Source organism: Heterodontus francisci, chromosome 3, assembly GCF_036365525.1.
Source record: "Heterodontus francisci isolate sHetFra1 chromosome 3, sHetFra1.hap1, whole genome shotgun sequence".
NCBI lineage: Eukaryota > Metazoa > Chordata > Chondrichthyes > Heterodontiformes > Heterodontidae > Heterodontus > Heterodontus francisci.
This window is the reverse complement of record NC_090373.1, coordinates 10,983,500-10,997,552: the sequence shown is the minus strand read 5'-3', so window position 1 is coordinate 10,997,552 and position 14,053 is coordinate 10,983,500. Positions and strand designations below refer to the sequence as shown.

The 14,053-nt window shown below is 42.6% G+C and overlaps 1 protein-coding gene across 6 annotated transcripts in view; it reads left to right on the top strand.

Annotated features, from left to right (window-relative positions):
* smap1 (small ArfGAP 1) overlaps positions 1 to 14,053 on the top strand; it is a 355,453-nt gene that overhangs the window by 38,743 nt on the left and 302,657 nt on the right. For all 6 annotated transcript variants that reach the window (XM_068020121.1, XM_068020119.1, XM_068020123.1 and 3 more), the window contains exon 2: positions 8,025 to 8,158. In XM_068020121.1, coding sequence (XP_067876222.1) covers positions 8,025 to 8,158 — 134 coding nt within the window. The remainder of the gene's footprint in view (positions 1 to 8,024; positions 8,159 to 14,053) is intronic.

The following is a 14,053-nucleotide window of genomic DNA, read 5'->3' as shown; positions in this document are numbered from 1 at the left end:
TCCAGACATCCGCATGAACCTTGAGTCCAATGTTAATTTTTGATCAGTATTTTTCATTGCAATTGCAGCAGTTGGTACAGAAACTGGTCTGCATTTTAAGACTATTGAATATATTTATAAAACAGACACAAGTTTTTGAGAGTAATAGCTCAAAACTGTCAAGCACAGATGGCTGGCTCCTGTAAGTGTATTTGCACTCCCCTCCTATCCTCCATGCAGTAACCTGATGGATGATCTAATGATTAACATCTTTGCTGCTAATTCTGCTTTGAGTGGTTAGTCCCCAACGTAACTGAAGTTGGCCAAATCCCTGGAGGCAAAATACAGACCGATATGGACAGAGGGAAAATGGTGTGTTATATGAGAGGCCAAGTTAGTAACTGTTGAAAGCTGCATCATTATGCTTCCCACCAGCATCTAATAAAAGGATTGCAAAATAGTTTCATTAAAACATCTTCCTGTTTTGCTCAGAAGTTTTACCTGATCAGCTGATCCAAATGGGAAGGTGACTAGGAAAGGTGGGAGTAGATTGAAATCTTTGGGCAATACTCCTCTTTCCAGGTCACTTTATCAGGCCAGTATTTGCCCAGTCATGGAATGTTTTAGTCTGGTTTGTTACGGAGCCAAGAAAACTCCTTGACTCATCAAGATCATATCAGATTTAATGTGCTCACCATTCATGGAACATTAGCAATTCCAACATTAGATTAGTGTTTCCAGGCTGTCATTCCTCTTCCATGTTGCAACTGGAGCCACAGTGTAGTAAATGCTGGTGCTAAGCTAAACTTCCATGTTCAGACTAGGAACCTAGGAACAAACGCTGCCACAACTGCATTTCAGTCAATAAGCCTTCCCAGTGGCCAAGCTTCACACACCTGTTTGTAAAAATTCTCCCCAGTTGCTTGATAACTATAGCTTGCTAAACCACAATTACTGGGGCACACATTGGGTCACAGCACGTAGACTGCAGCAGTTCAAGAAGTCTGCTCACCACCACCACCTTCAAGGGTAATTAGGGATGGGCAACAAATGCTGGCGAGCCAGCACACCCACATCCTGTGAAAGAATATAAAATGAATCTGCAGCTTAGCAATAAATATCCCAGTCCAATTTCTCCTAATTGTGCATGAGGCGTCTTGGTACTTGGTTGTATTTAGATTAATTTCAGCTGTGCAACTGATGAGGAAAAATAGGTTTTTGGCCTGCAGATTTAATTTGTGCTGGGTTTCTTTGTACATTTCAAAATAAATAAAATCTGCCACCTATACTGAGGAACTGAAATCATAGCACCAAGATTTTAAATTTTAATATTTGTTTAGTAAATGTAAAACTCATTCTTCTACAACAAATGTCTAATTTGATTATGTTGAATGTGAAGGGTTAAGTGCTTCCATAGTCCACTGCCGATTATTCTAGGTAATAGAGCTGCAATTCATTACAATTCTTTATTTGTTCATGGAAGAACAACATTTCCAACAATAGCATTTGAATTGATTTTCTTCAATGTGGAAATAGTCATGAATACCTTCCTAATAGTTTGCACAGCTTCTGAAAGGATGTTCAGTAAATCTCTATTTTGTTTCCTTCTTGCTTAGAGCTTCCACTGGCACCAGCAGTCTTGTGGTAGCTTGCTCAAGTACCCATTCTTCATGTGAACCTTGGGCCATGAGTGTTAGGCAGGTCAGTTTTCGAGTTGAATTCTATGCAGTCCTAAACTAAACATCAACAAATGTGCTGTCCTTGGTAGGGTTCACTGAGTAAGGAGCAACAGGGAGTACCCTGGATGAATTTGTCACCTGTAACCCTGAGACAATTGAAGCTAGTAGTATTATGTTCTCCCTCTGGACTGAGCTGAAATAATTCAGCTCAGGTAACGAATTAAATCAAAGGATCTTGCTGATCAGCATAGCTCACTCTAACACCCATGTGCTGCTCTGAGAATCAGGTGCGGTCTTTCAGTAAATTTCTGATGGAGAAATATTGAATGGGCATTCCCACACATCTCAATCTCATCATAAATCTCAATCGGTTAATTCCAATTCTAAGAATAAATTGTAGTTCATGTTCAGTATGGCAATATTTAGTTTTCTGTAGTTATTTCATATTTTTCCATCTGTGCCTAAGTATTTTGCTGTTTTGGGGAGGAGAGAAACACTGGAATAACTGCTGCTGTCCCATTGTAAATTGAGAATTAAGTTCTCTAATTGACTTTGCATCGCAACTATATGGTAGATAATATTCATTATGCTCCAAGAAATTAATTCAGCTGACAAACAAAAATACTGCACTTACCTATTCATGTTAGAGAGGGCTATCAACTAACCTCGATCAGTTTGCTTCTGAGACAAATTTTGGAATGATTAAACTGAAAATTGTAGGATGACAATTCAGTATGAGCCCAAATATGAAAACTCCAGTTTTGAATCTTAAGTAAAATCTGTGATCCATGCATCAATTTACAATGGAGAGCTCTTCAGCAAATAGACCACATTAAAGTAAATTAGCTTATTCACTTGAATATAAGCAAGTGATCTCATACAGTGGTACACTTAAAGAGCTTACAGTACAGGCTTAAAGGGGGTGAAATTCTTCAAGTGCATCCAGGAGAGCTTTTTGAGCCAGCACGTAGAAAGTCCTACAAGAGAAGGGGTGGTACTGGACGTAATCTTGGGGAATGAAGCTGGGCAAGTGGTGGAAGTGTCAGTGGGGGAGCATTTTGGGGATAGTGACCATAACTCTAAGATTTAAGGTTGTTATAGAAAAGGACAAAGGCGGGCTGGAAATAAAGGTACTGAATTGGGGGAAGACCAATTTCAGTATGATAAAACAGGATCTGGCCAAAGTGGACTGGGAGCAGCTACTTGTTGGAAAGTCTACATCAGATCAGTGGGAGTCATTCAAAAAGGAAATCGAGAGTTCAGAGCCAACATGTTCCCGTAAAGGTGAAGGGTAGGATCAACAAGTCTAGGGAATCCTGGATGTCCAGGGTTATAGAGGATTGGAAAAGGAAAAAAAGGAAGCTTATGGCAGATTCAGAGGGCTGAAAACCCCAGAGGCCCTAGAGGAGTATAGAAAGTGTGGGGGGCTACTTAAAGCAATTAGAGCAAAGAGGGGGCATAATTCACTGGCAGGCAAGATGAAGGAAAATCCCAAGGCGTTTTAGAAGAATGTTAAGGGCAGAAGGATAACCAGGGAAAGAGTAGGGCCCGTTAAGGACCAAAGTGGCAATCTGTGTGTGGAGCCGGAGGGCGTAGATGAGGTTTTAAATGATTACTTTTCATCTGTGTTCAAGGACGATGTAGGTGTAGAGATCAGGGAGGGGGATTGTGATATATTTGAACATATTAGCATTGAAAGGGAGGAGGTTTTAGCAGGCTTAAAAGTGGATATAGCCCCAGGCCCAGATGAGATGTCTCCCAGGCTGTTATGTGAGGCAAGGGAGGAGATAGCAGGAGCTCTGACACACATTTTCAGATCCTCTCTGGCCACAGGAGAGGTACCAGAGGATTGGAGGTCAGTGAATGCGCTACCATTATTCAAGAAGGGTAGCGGGAATAAACCAGGTAATTACAGGCCAGCAAGTCTAACATCAGTGGTAGGGAAGCTATTGGAAAAAATTCTGAGGGGTAGGATTAATCTCCACTTGGAGAGGCAGGGATTAATCAAGGATAGTCAGTATTGCTTTTTCAGAGGGAGATCATGTCTAACAAATTTGATGGAATTTTTCGAGGTGACTAGTTGTGTAGATGAGGGTAAAGCAGTGGTCTTTAGGAAGGCTTTTGATAAGGTCCAGCATGGGTTTGGTCAAGAAGGTAAGAGCCCATGGGATCCAGGGCAATTTGGCAAATTGGATCCAAAATTGGCTTAGTGGCAGGAGGCAGAGGGTGATGGTCAAGGGTTGTTTTTGTGAATAGAAGCTTGTGACCAGTGGTGTACCATGGGGATTGGTGCTGGGACCCTTGCTGTTTGTAGTGTACATTAATGATTTAGACGTGAATATAGGAGGTATGATCAGTAAGTTCGCAGATGACACACAAATTGGTGTCGTAAATAGTGAGGAGGAAAGCCTTCGATTACAGGATGATTATAGATGGGCTGGTAAGATGGGCGGAGCAGTGACAAATGGAGTTTAATCCTGAACTGTGAGGCGATGCATTTTGGGAGGACGAACCAGGCAAGGGGGTATACAATGGATGGTAGGACCCTAGGAGGTACAGAGGGTCAGAGGGACCTTGGTGTACTTGTCCATAGATCACTGAAGGCAGCAGCACAGGTACATAAGGTGGTAAGGAAGGCATATGGGATACTTGCCTTTATTAGATAAGGCATAGAATACAAGAGCAGGGAGGTTATGATGGAGCTGTATAAAACACTAGTTAGGTCACAGCTGGAGTACTGTGTACAGTTCTGGTCACCACACTATAGGAAGGATGTGATTGCACTGGAGAGGGTGTAGAGGAGATTCAGCAGTATGTTGCCTGGGCTGGAGCATTTCAGCTATGAAGAAAGACTGAAACGGCAGGGGTTGTTTTCCTTGGAGCAGAGAAGGTTGACTGGGGACCTGATTGAGGTATACAAAATTGAGGGGCATAGATCAGGTAGATCGGAAGAAACTTTTTCCCATAGCGGAGGTGTCAATAACCAGGGGGCATAGATTTAAGGTAAGGGGCAGGAGGTTTGGAGGGGATTTGAGGCAAACATTTTTCACCTATTGTGTTGAGTGGCACAATTACCGTGCTAAATGGGATAGATTTTGAACAGAACTAGCAATGCAAAACTGGGCATCTATGAGGTGCTGTGGACCATCAGCAGCAGCAGAATTGTACTCAACCACAATCTGTAACCTCATGGGCCAGCATATCCCCCACTCTACCATTACCATCAAGCCAGGAGACCAACCCTGGTTCAATGAAGAGTGCAGGAGGACATGCCAGGAGCAGCACCAGGCATACCTCAAAATGAGGTGTCAACCTGGTGAAGCTACATCCCAGGACTACTTGCATGCCAAACTGCATAAGCAGCATGCAATAGACAGAGCTAAGCGATCCCATAACCAACGGATCAGATCTAAGCTCTACAGTCCTGCCACATCCAGCCATGGATGATGGTGGACAATTAAACAACTAACTGGAGGAGGTGGTGCCACAAATATCCCCATCCTCAGTGCGAAAGATAAGGCAGAAGCATTTGCAACAATCTTCAGCCAGAAGTGCCGAGTTGATGATCCATCTCAGCCCCTTCATGAAGCGCCCAGCATTACAGATGCCAGACTTCGGCCAATTCGTTTCACTCCGTGTCAAGAAACGACTGAAAGCACTGGATACTGTAAAGGCTATGGGTCCTGACATTCCTTCAATAGTACTGAAGACCTGTGCTACAGAACTTGCCGCACTCCTAGCCAAGCTGTTCCAGTTTAGCTGCAACACTGGCATCACCTGGCTACGTGGAAAATTGCCCAGGTATGTCCTGTACACACAAAGCAGGACAAGTCCAGCCTGGCCAATTACTGCCCCATCAGTCTACTCTCAATCATCAGTAAAGTGATGGAAGGTGTCATCAGCAGTGCCATCAAGCAGCACTTCCTTAGCAATAACCTGCTCAGTTTGGGTTCTGCCAGGGCCACTCAGCTCCTGACCTCACTATAGCCTTGGTTCAAACATGGACAAAAGAGCTGGACTCAAGAGGTGAGGTGAGAGTGACTACCCTTGACATCAAGGCAGCATTTGACTGAGTGTGGCATCAAGGAGCCCTAGCGAAACTGATGTCAATGGAAATCGGGGAAAACTCTCTGCTGGTTGGAATCATACCTCGCGCAAAGGAAGATGGTTGTGGTTGTTGGAGGTCAATCATCTAAGCTCCAGGATATCACTGCAGGAGTTCCTCAGGGTAGTGTCCTAGGCCCAACCATCTTCAGCTGCTTCATCAATCACCTTCCTTCAATCATTAAGGTCAGAAGTGGGGGTGTTTGTGCAATCACCAGCAATGTTCAGCACCATTTGCAACTCTTCAAATACTGAAATGTGGCAAGATCTGGACAATATCCAGGCTTGGACTGATAAGTGGCAAGTAACATTTGTGCCAGACAAGTGCCAGGCAATGACTATCTCCAACAAGAGAGAATCTAACCATCTTCCCTTTGACATTCAATGGCATTACCATTGCTGAATCCCCCACTATCAACATCCTCGGGGCTACCATTGACCAGAAGCTGAACTGGAGTAGTCATATGAATACCATGGCTATAAGAGCAGGCCAGAGGCTGGGAATCCTGCGGGCGAGTAACTCGTCTCCTGACTCTCCAAAGCCTGTCCACCATCTACAAGGCACAAGTCAGGAGTGTGATGGAATACTCTCCACTTGCCTGGATGAGTGCAGCTCCAACACAGTTGAGAAGCTTGACACCATCCAGGGCAAAGCAGTCTGCTTGTTCGGCACCCATCCACAGTCTTCAACATTCACTCCCTCTGCCACCAGCGTACAGTGGCAGCAGTGCGTACAAGATGCATTGCAGCAACTCACCAAGCCTCCTTTTGACAGCACCTTCCAAACCTGGGACCTCTACTATCTAGAAGGACGAAGGCAGCAGATTCATGGGAAATGATCACCTGCAAGTTCCCCTACATGTCACACATCATTCTGACGTGGAACTTTATCACCATTCCTTCAGTGTTGCTGGGTCAAAAACTTGGAACTTATACGAACATACGAATTAGGAGCAGGAGTAGGCCGTTCAGCTCCTTCGTATCTGCTCCGCCATTTAATAAGATCATAGCTGATCTGATTGTGGTCTCAATTCCACTTACCTGCCTACCCCCAAACCCTTTGACTCCCTTGTTAATATTCCCTTCCTATCAGCACTGTGGGTGTACCTATACCAGATGGACTGTAATAGTTGAAGGCGGCTCACCACTACGTAAGGGCAATTATGGATGGGCAACAAATGCTGGCTTTGCCAGCGATGCTCAAATCCCATGAAAGAAGAAAAAAATTAGATTCTGGTTTTGAGCCAAATACTGTGAATTTTTTTTCTCTTGTACTCTCCAAATCTGCATTTGAAATTAAAAAAAAAAGAAAATGCTGGAAATACTCAACAGGTCCAGCAGCATCTGTGGAGAGAGAAACCATGAATGTTTCAGGTCTGTTTCCAGCATCCGCAGTCTTTTGCTTTTATATTAAATCTGTATTTGAATCCATCTTGACATTAGTATTTGTCATTTGAGCCATTCTGTGCCATTGCTAATGATTTTATTACTGACATGAACCCTGATTGAATAATTGGGATACAATTTCTGTACATTTATCAAGAGTTGTTACCCAATGGAGTTTTTAGGTCTATCAGTAAGGAATGAATTGACACCTATCTCAAATATACACACTTCTTTCTAACTAAAATTGAAGTATTCTGTTGCGGTCTGTGATTTTTTTTCGGAGCAGCAAGTGTCTGCTGGGTGGCAGTAAAGGGTTTCTCTGCCAATTTGAGACCTTTTCATCAACTGCAGAATAATGAATAATGAATGTACATATCCTGGGACTGACACTCATCTGTCATAGCATTGATGGCGAGATAAACATGAATTTGAAAATTGTTTCCTTCATTTGCAGTTAAAATGTTCTTTTGTGAAGTTCTCTGAACAGCATCCAGGCCCCTCGAGCACAGCTGAAAAGGCTTCACTGATTCTCTAACTATTCATTTTGTGAAATCTGATGTTGCAATTTGCTGACTGCCTGTTGAATTTAATGTTTTACCTTACTCGTTGAGTTTAATAGCCATAGAAGGAGAGAAAGTCATCACATTGAATGTGGCTGATTTACAACCTGTCATTTTGCCTTTCTTTATGGCCTTTTTTAATGCATAGTTTGGATTCTGTTTCCACACTCCAGTCTTTGGACTTGCAGCAACATTTAAAAGATGAGGTTGAATGGTCTTAACTGGACTAGAAAAGCAGTAATGGAAATTATTCTTCAGTTTGTGCAAAGAATCTTAGGTTTCAAATTGATTTTTTTTTCTATCATTTTCCCTGTAGGTCCAAGATGGGCTTCCTGGAATCTTGGTGTTTTTATTTGTATCCGGTGTGCAGGGATCCATCGAAATCTTGGCGTTCATATATCACGAGTAAAGTCAGTTAACTTGGACCAATGGACACCAGAACAAATACAGGTATAAATCATGTCGACATCAGTGTGTTTTGCCTTGTTCATCCTGCTTTATTGAGCTAGTGATGGAGTTTTAAATGTCACTCAAAAACATTTTTTTTTTTGAAAACATAGAAATCCTTCAATTGATTTGTTCTGATGCTGGTTTTAGTGTTTTGTCTACCCTGGCATGAATTAGTATTGTCCAGTCAAAGACTCCTAATGATGCCAGAAGGATGACTCTGTCTATTTCTATGGCAATGAAATGTATACCTTTATAGCATGCTATGAGGGGAGGTGGTCATGTAGTGGTAATGTCACTGGACTAGTACTTCAGAGGCCTAGGCTAATGCTCTGGGGGCATTGGTTCAAATCCCACCACAGCAGATGATGAAATTTGTATTCAATTAATAAATCTGGAATTAAAAATCTAGTCTAATGGTGACCATGAAACTATTGTCAATTTATTAAAAACCCATCTGGTTCACCAATGTCCTTACCTGGCCTACATGTGACTCCAGACCCATAGCAATATGGTTTACTCTTAATTGCCCTCTGAAATGGCCGAGCAAGCCGCTCAGTTGTGTCAAACTGCTACAAAGGTGAAGAAATGGAATTCTCCTAACAGCACTGTGGGAGTACCTATAACCACGTGGACTAAAACAGTTCACCACCACCCTTCTCAAGGGCAGTTAGGGATGGGCAATAAATGCTGGCCTAGCCAGTGACGCCCACATCCCACAAACAAATAAAACCCTAATCCTCAAGACCTATTCATTTCTGTACATGTAGTTTATATGGTGATACTAGTTTTAAGGTCTGTTTACAAAATAATCTCCAATGGCAACTAGTTCTCATAGAATGGTTGCAGGAGGCCATTCAGCCTGTTGTCTGTTCAAGCCTTCTGCAGTATAACCCTGCTAGACCCACTCCCCACCCTTCCCCTGGCACTTTTTAAATTCTTTTCAGGTGCCAGTTCCCGTTTGAAAGCCATAATTGAATCTGCCTTCACCACACTCTTGGGCAATGCATTCCAGATCCTAACCACTTGCTGCATTTTGAACAAGGTTTTTCCTCATGCTGCTGCTTTTGCCAGTCACTTTAAATCCGTGTCCTCTGGTTCTTGATTCTTCTGCCAATGGAAATAGTTTCTTGCCATCTACTCTGTCTAAACCCCTCATGATTTTGAACACCTGTATCAAATCTCCCCTCAGGCTTCTCTGCTCGAAGTAATACAACCTCAGCTTCTCCAATCTATCCATGTAGCTGAAGTCTCTCATTCTTGCAACTATTCGCAAATGTTTTCTGTACCCTCTCTAAAGCCTTCACATCCTTTCTAAAGTGCAGTGTCCAGAATTGGACACAGTGCTCCAGTTGAAGCCAAATCAGTGTTCTATAAAGGTTTATCATCACTTCCTTGTTTTGTACTCAATGCCTCTATTTATAAAGCCCAGGATCCCCATATACTTTTTTAAACACTTTCTCAACCTGCCCTGCCTCCTTCAATGATGTGTGCACATATACCTCCAGATCTCTCTGCTCCTCTGTACCCTTTAGAATATATTTTCTCTTCTCATTCTTCCTAGGAAAATTTATCACTTACAAATTGCATTAAATTTCATCTGCCACGTGTCTGACCATTCCTTATGTCCTTTCGAAGTTTCGTTATCTTCCTCACAGTTCATAGTACTTCCAAGTTTTGTCATGTGCAAAATTTTGAAATTGTACCTTGTATACCCAAGACTAGGACAAAAATATAAATCGAGAAAAGCAGCATTCCTAGTACCAACTGCTGAGGAATCTCATTGTATGCCTTTCTCTAGTGTGAAAAACAACTGTTCACTACTCTGTCATGCTCACGGAGGTAACAGGGATGAAATATGAAATGAACTGGATGAATTATGGAATAAAAGTGAAATGAACTGCAGAAATGGGCACATTTGCGCTATGGGCAAGATGTAGCAGTCAGGTGACCCCTCCCGCAATGTTAATAAGCATGCTTGTCTGTTGAAGACGAAACGCATTATCCATGTCTGAATTAGCTTTGTGGAAAACGCATTGAAATGAAAAATGGCCCATTTTATTCTAATAACTCCTATCTGCAGGAATGGAGCTAACAAAGACTTTTACAGACCGACTGACTCCGCAGCCATTATGAAGATAATAGGTGTGACCTAGCACCCCTTTTCAGAATGGACCGCATTCAGACACCATCATGTAACAATGGTTCCTGGGGCATTGTATGAATCACCCCAGGGGAGAGTGCCCTTAGTCACCTGACTGACACCCCAACTGGACAATTTTCTACCTTTAAAAAGTATCTTTCTGGGGAGAGAAAGGGAGTACAGCAAGCGAGCACCTTTTCCAGCAGAACCACTCAGTTCTGGCTAAGCAGGTGTTTTGCTGACATTATCTTCTAACTACTGCAGCATAGAAATTTCCAGGTGAGTTTGGAACTTCCCATCTGTGAAAGTGAACCAGGATTTCCACCACTGACTTTAGACTGAAGCGGAACCACAAGAAGCCTGTGACACTTCATCTTTTTCAAGACAACAAACATTTAAGGCCTGCACCGCTGAAAGATCTCCTCCCGCAAAGCTTGCTTTTTTTTTTAAAACCATGAAATGTTTTAACAATTGGACACTAACTGCATGCTACCCTCTACTCTGTTGTTTCTTGCACGTGTGGATGTAGAAGTGGGTGAAGTGGCAAACATTTTTCGGTTATATTAAAAAAAAAATTATCTCTGACCTATGAGAGAACCTGTTGTTTAACTCTTAAAACACTCGGCGACAAAAACACTTTTTAAGAGTTTGCAAGTTCTCCCCGTGTCTGCGTGGGTTTTCTCCGGGTGCTCCGGTTTCCTCCCACAAGCCAAAAGACTTGCAGGTTGGTAGGTAAATTGGCCGTTATAAATTGCCCCTAGTATAGGTAAGTGGTAGGGAAATATAGGGACAGGTGGGGATGTGGTAGGAATATGGGATTAGTGTAGGATTAGTATATATATGGGTGGTTAATGGTCGGCACAGACTCGGTGGGCAGAAGGGCCTGTTTCAGTGCTGTATCTCTAAAACTAAAAAAGAAAGACACTATTTGCAGTCAGTTGAGAGGTGAAAAGTGGAAATCACCCATATCATTTCATACCTGTGCGTAACAACACTATTTCCTGTCACTCAGCTAACTTTGTATCTATAATGCCGCTTTCCCTTTTATTCCATGGGCTTCTGTTTTGCTGACAAGCCTGTTATGTGACTCTATCAAATGTATTTTGAAAGTACACTGTTATGACCAGGTGAGAGATGTGTCTGGGGGTCTGTTGCTGTCTTTACCCGGTCTTAGTGTAACAGGGTTTAATTTTAAACATGCTGTGTTTTGAGCTCCCCTTTTTGTGAATCCTCAAGTTTTCCAATTCGAAGGCAAAGAAACAGATTCACACAGGCTTTCTGTGGTTTGAAGAAGAAAAATGAAATTTTATTAAAACTTAAACTCTAATACAGTTACCGCCTACGGATATACAACGTACCCACGCTAACATGCACACGTGATCTACACATGCAGATGGGGACAGAAAGGAGAGGAAAATATAGTCGAGAGGCCTTTGAGGCGCTATCTTGTTACGGTGCTTCGAGCTCACTGTAGTCCTTTTGTAAGTAGTCTTGGTTTTCGTTGGGGCCCAGTAGTCGTCTTAAAACCTTGTTCATGTAGGAAACTTTTTTCTCTCTTTTTTGAGTTTCATGTGTTTTCACAAGATTCAGTTCCGTGGGAAGGAGATGGAAGGAGGTAGGAGAGAGGTCGTCTTGCTTCAGTTCCAGGAGAGATCTTTACTCCATGAGCACACGGCTTTGTCTCTGTTCAAAATCCTTTGTTAGAAGTTCAAATTCTCTGCAACAGCCAGTCAGTCATGTGACTAAAACTGGTCTGACCGCTTTTTCTGTGTATTGGGGAAGCAATGACTGGGTCCCCATTGTTCCAACACTGCTAGTACTATGCAAACGTCCTTCTAGTCAGGGCTTGCAGTTTTTAAGTTTTAATGTTCATGTGGTGAAATAATGTGTGCCTCAGTCTTGGTAGGTGGGGGATTGCCTGCAGCACATACACCTCATCAGCTACCTTTGTTATCTCATCAAAAGACTCAAGTTAGTCAAACACTATCAGTCTTTAACAAATCATGTTGGCTTTCATTAATCCACACTTGTCCAAGTTACTATTAATCTTTTCCAGGATTATCGTTTCTCAAAGCTTTTCCACCACTGAGGTTAAACTGGCTGGCCTTAGTTGCTGGGTTTATCCTTCTACCCTTTTTGACCAAAGGTGTTACGTTTGCAATTCTCCACTCTTCTGGCACAACCCCTGTATCTAAGGAAGGTTGGAAGATTATGGCCAGTGCCTCTAATTTCCCACTTCCCTCAATATCCTTGGATACATCTCATCCGTAGTGACTTATCAACTTTTAATTGCAGTTACTTTTTCGAATACTTCTTTTGCAATTGTTAACCCATCCAGTATTTCACTACTTCTTCCTCTTATGACTTATTATGCAGTATCTTCTTCCTTGGTAAAGACAGATACAAAGTACTCATTTAGTACCTCAGCCATGGCCTCTGTCTTCATGTATTTGTCCCTTTTTCGGTCCCTAATCGACCGCACTGCTCCTTTTTCCACCCTTTCACTATTTGTATGCCTATAGATGACTTTTGGATTTTGTTTTTTGTTTTGTTATCTGTCAGTCTCGTCTCCCAATTTATGGTTACTGTATACATTTGAATTTTTTTTGAATTATTCGTTCGGGCGATATGGGCGTTGCTGGCTGGGCCAGCATTTATAGCCCATCCCTAATTGCCCTTGAGAATGTGGCGATGAGCTGCTGCCTTGAACTACTGTAGTCCTTGGGGTGCAGGTACACCCACAGTACTGTTAGGAAGGGAGTTCCAGGATCTTGACCCAGTGACGTTGAAGGAATGGCAATATAGTTCCAAGTCACGATGGTGTGTGACTTGGAGCAGAACTTGCAGGTGGTGGTGTTCCCATGCATCTGCTGCCCTTGTCTTTCTAGGTGGTAGAGGTCGCAGGTTTGGAAGGAGCCTTGGTGAGTTGCTGCAGTGCATCTTGTAGATGGTACATACTGCTGCAACTGTGCGTCGGTGGTGTTGAATTTTAGTTTAGTTTAGAGATACAGCACTGAAACAGGCCCTTCGGCCCACCGAGTCTGTGCCGACCATCAACCACCCATTTATACTAATCCTACATTAATCCCATATTCCCTACCACATCCCCACCTGTCCCTATATTTCCCTACCACCTACCTATACTAGGGGCAATTTATAATAGCCAATTAACCTATCAACCTGCAAGTATTTGGCATGTGGGAGGAAACCCACGCAGACACAGGGAGAACTTGCAAACGCCACACAGGCAGTACCCAGAATTGAACCCGGGTCGCTGGAGCTGTGAGGCTGCGGTGCTAACCACTACACCACTGTGCCGCCCTTAGGTTGAAGGCTTTCATGTCTTCTGTTGATGCTAGTTATGTACACAACAGCAATTCGGATACGTGTTTTGGCACTTAACTTTGTGGGAAGCAACGTTACCACTTTATACTTAAAAAGTAAAATCCTGTGGAATGTAAATGTGTGAAGGATACACATTGGAATTTAATATCTTGGAGTACACAGTATTGGGTATTGAAATGGTTATAACTATAAAGCAAGCAGGAGTATTTTTCAGAATGCATTGTTCATTCAAAACTGTAGCATTATAATAAAAAGCAACTCCATTTCCTTGCATGCATGGAGCTGCTCAAATATTAGTAGCGATAATGGTTTTGAGGAAATGAAAACTCTGAATCAAAGCTCTGAACAGATAATTTCTGTTTTTTGTCCAAGGCCACAAAGCCAAGCAGTGGATTGTTTGAGAGCTGTAC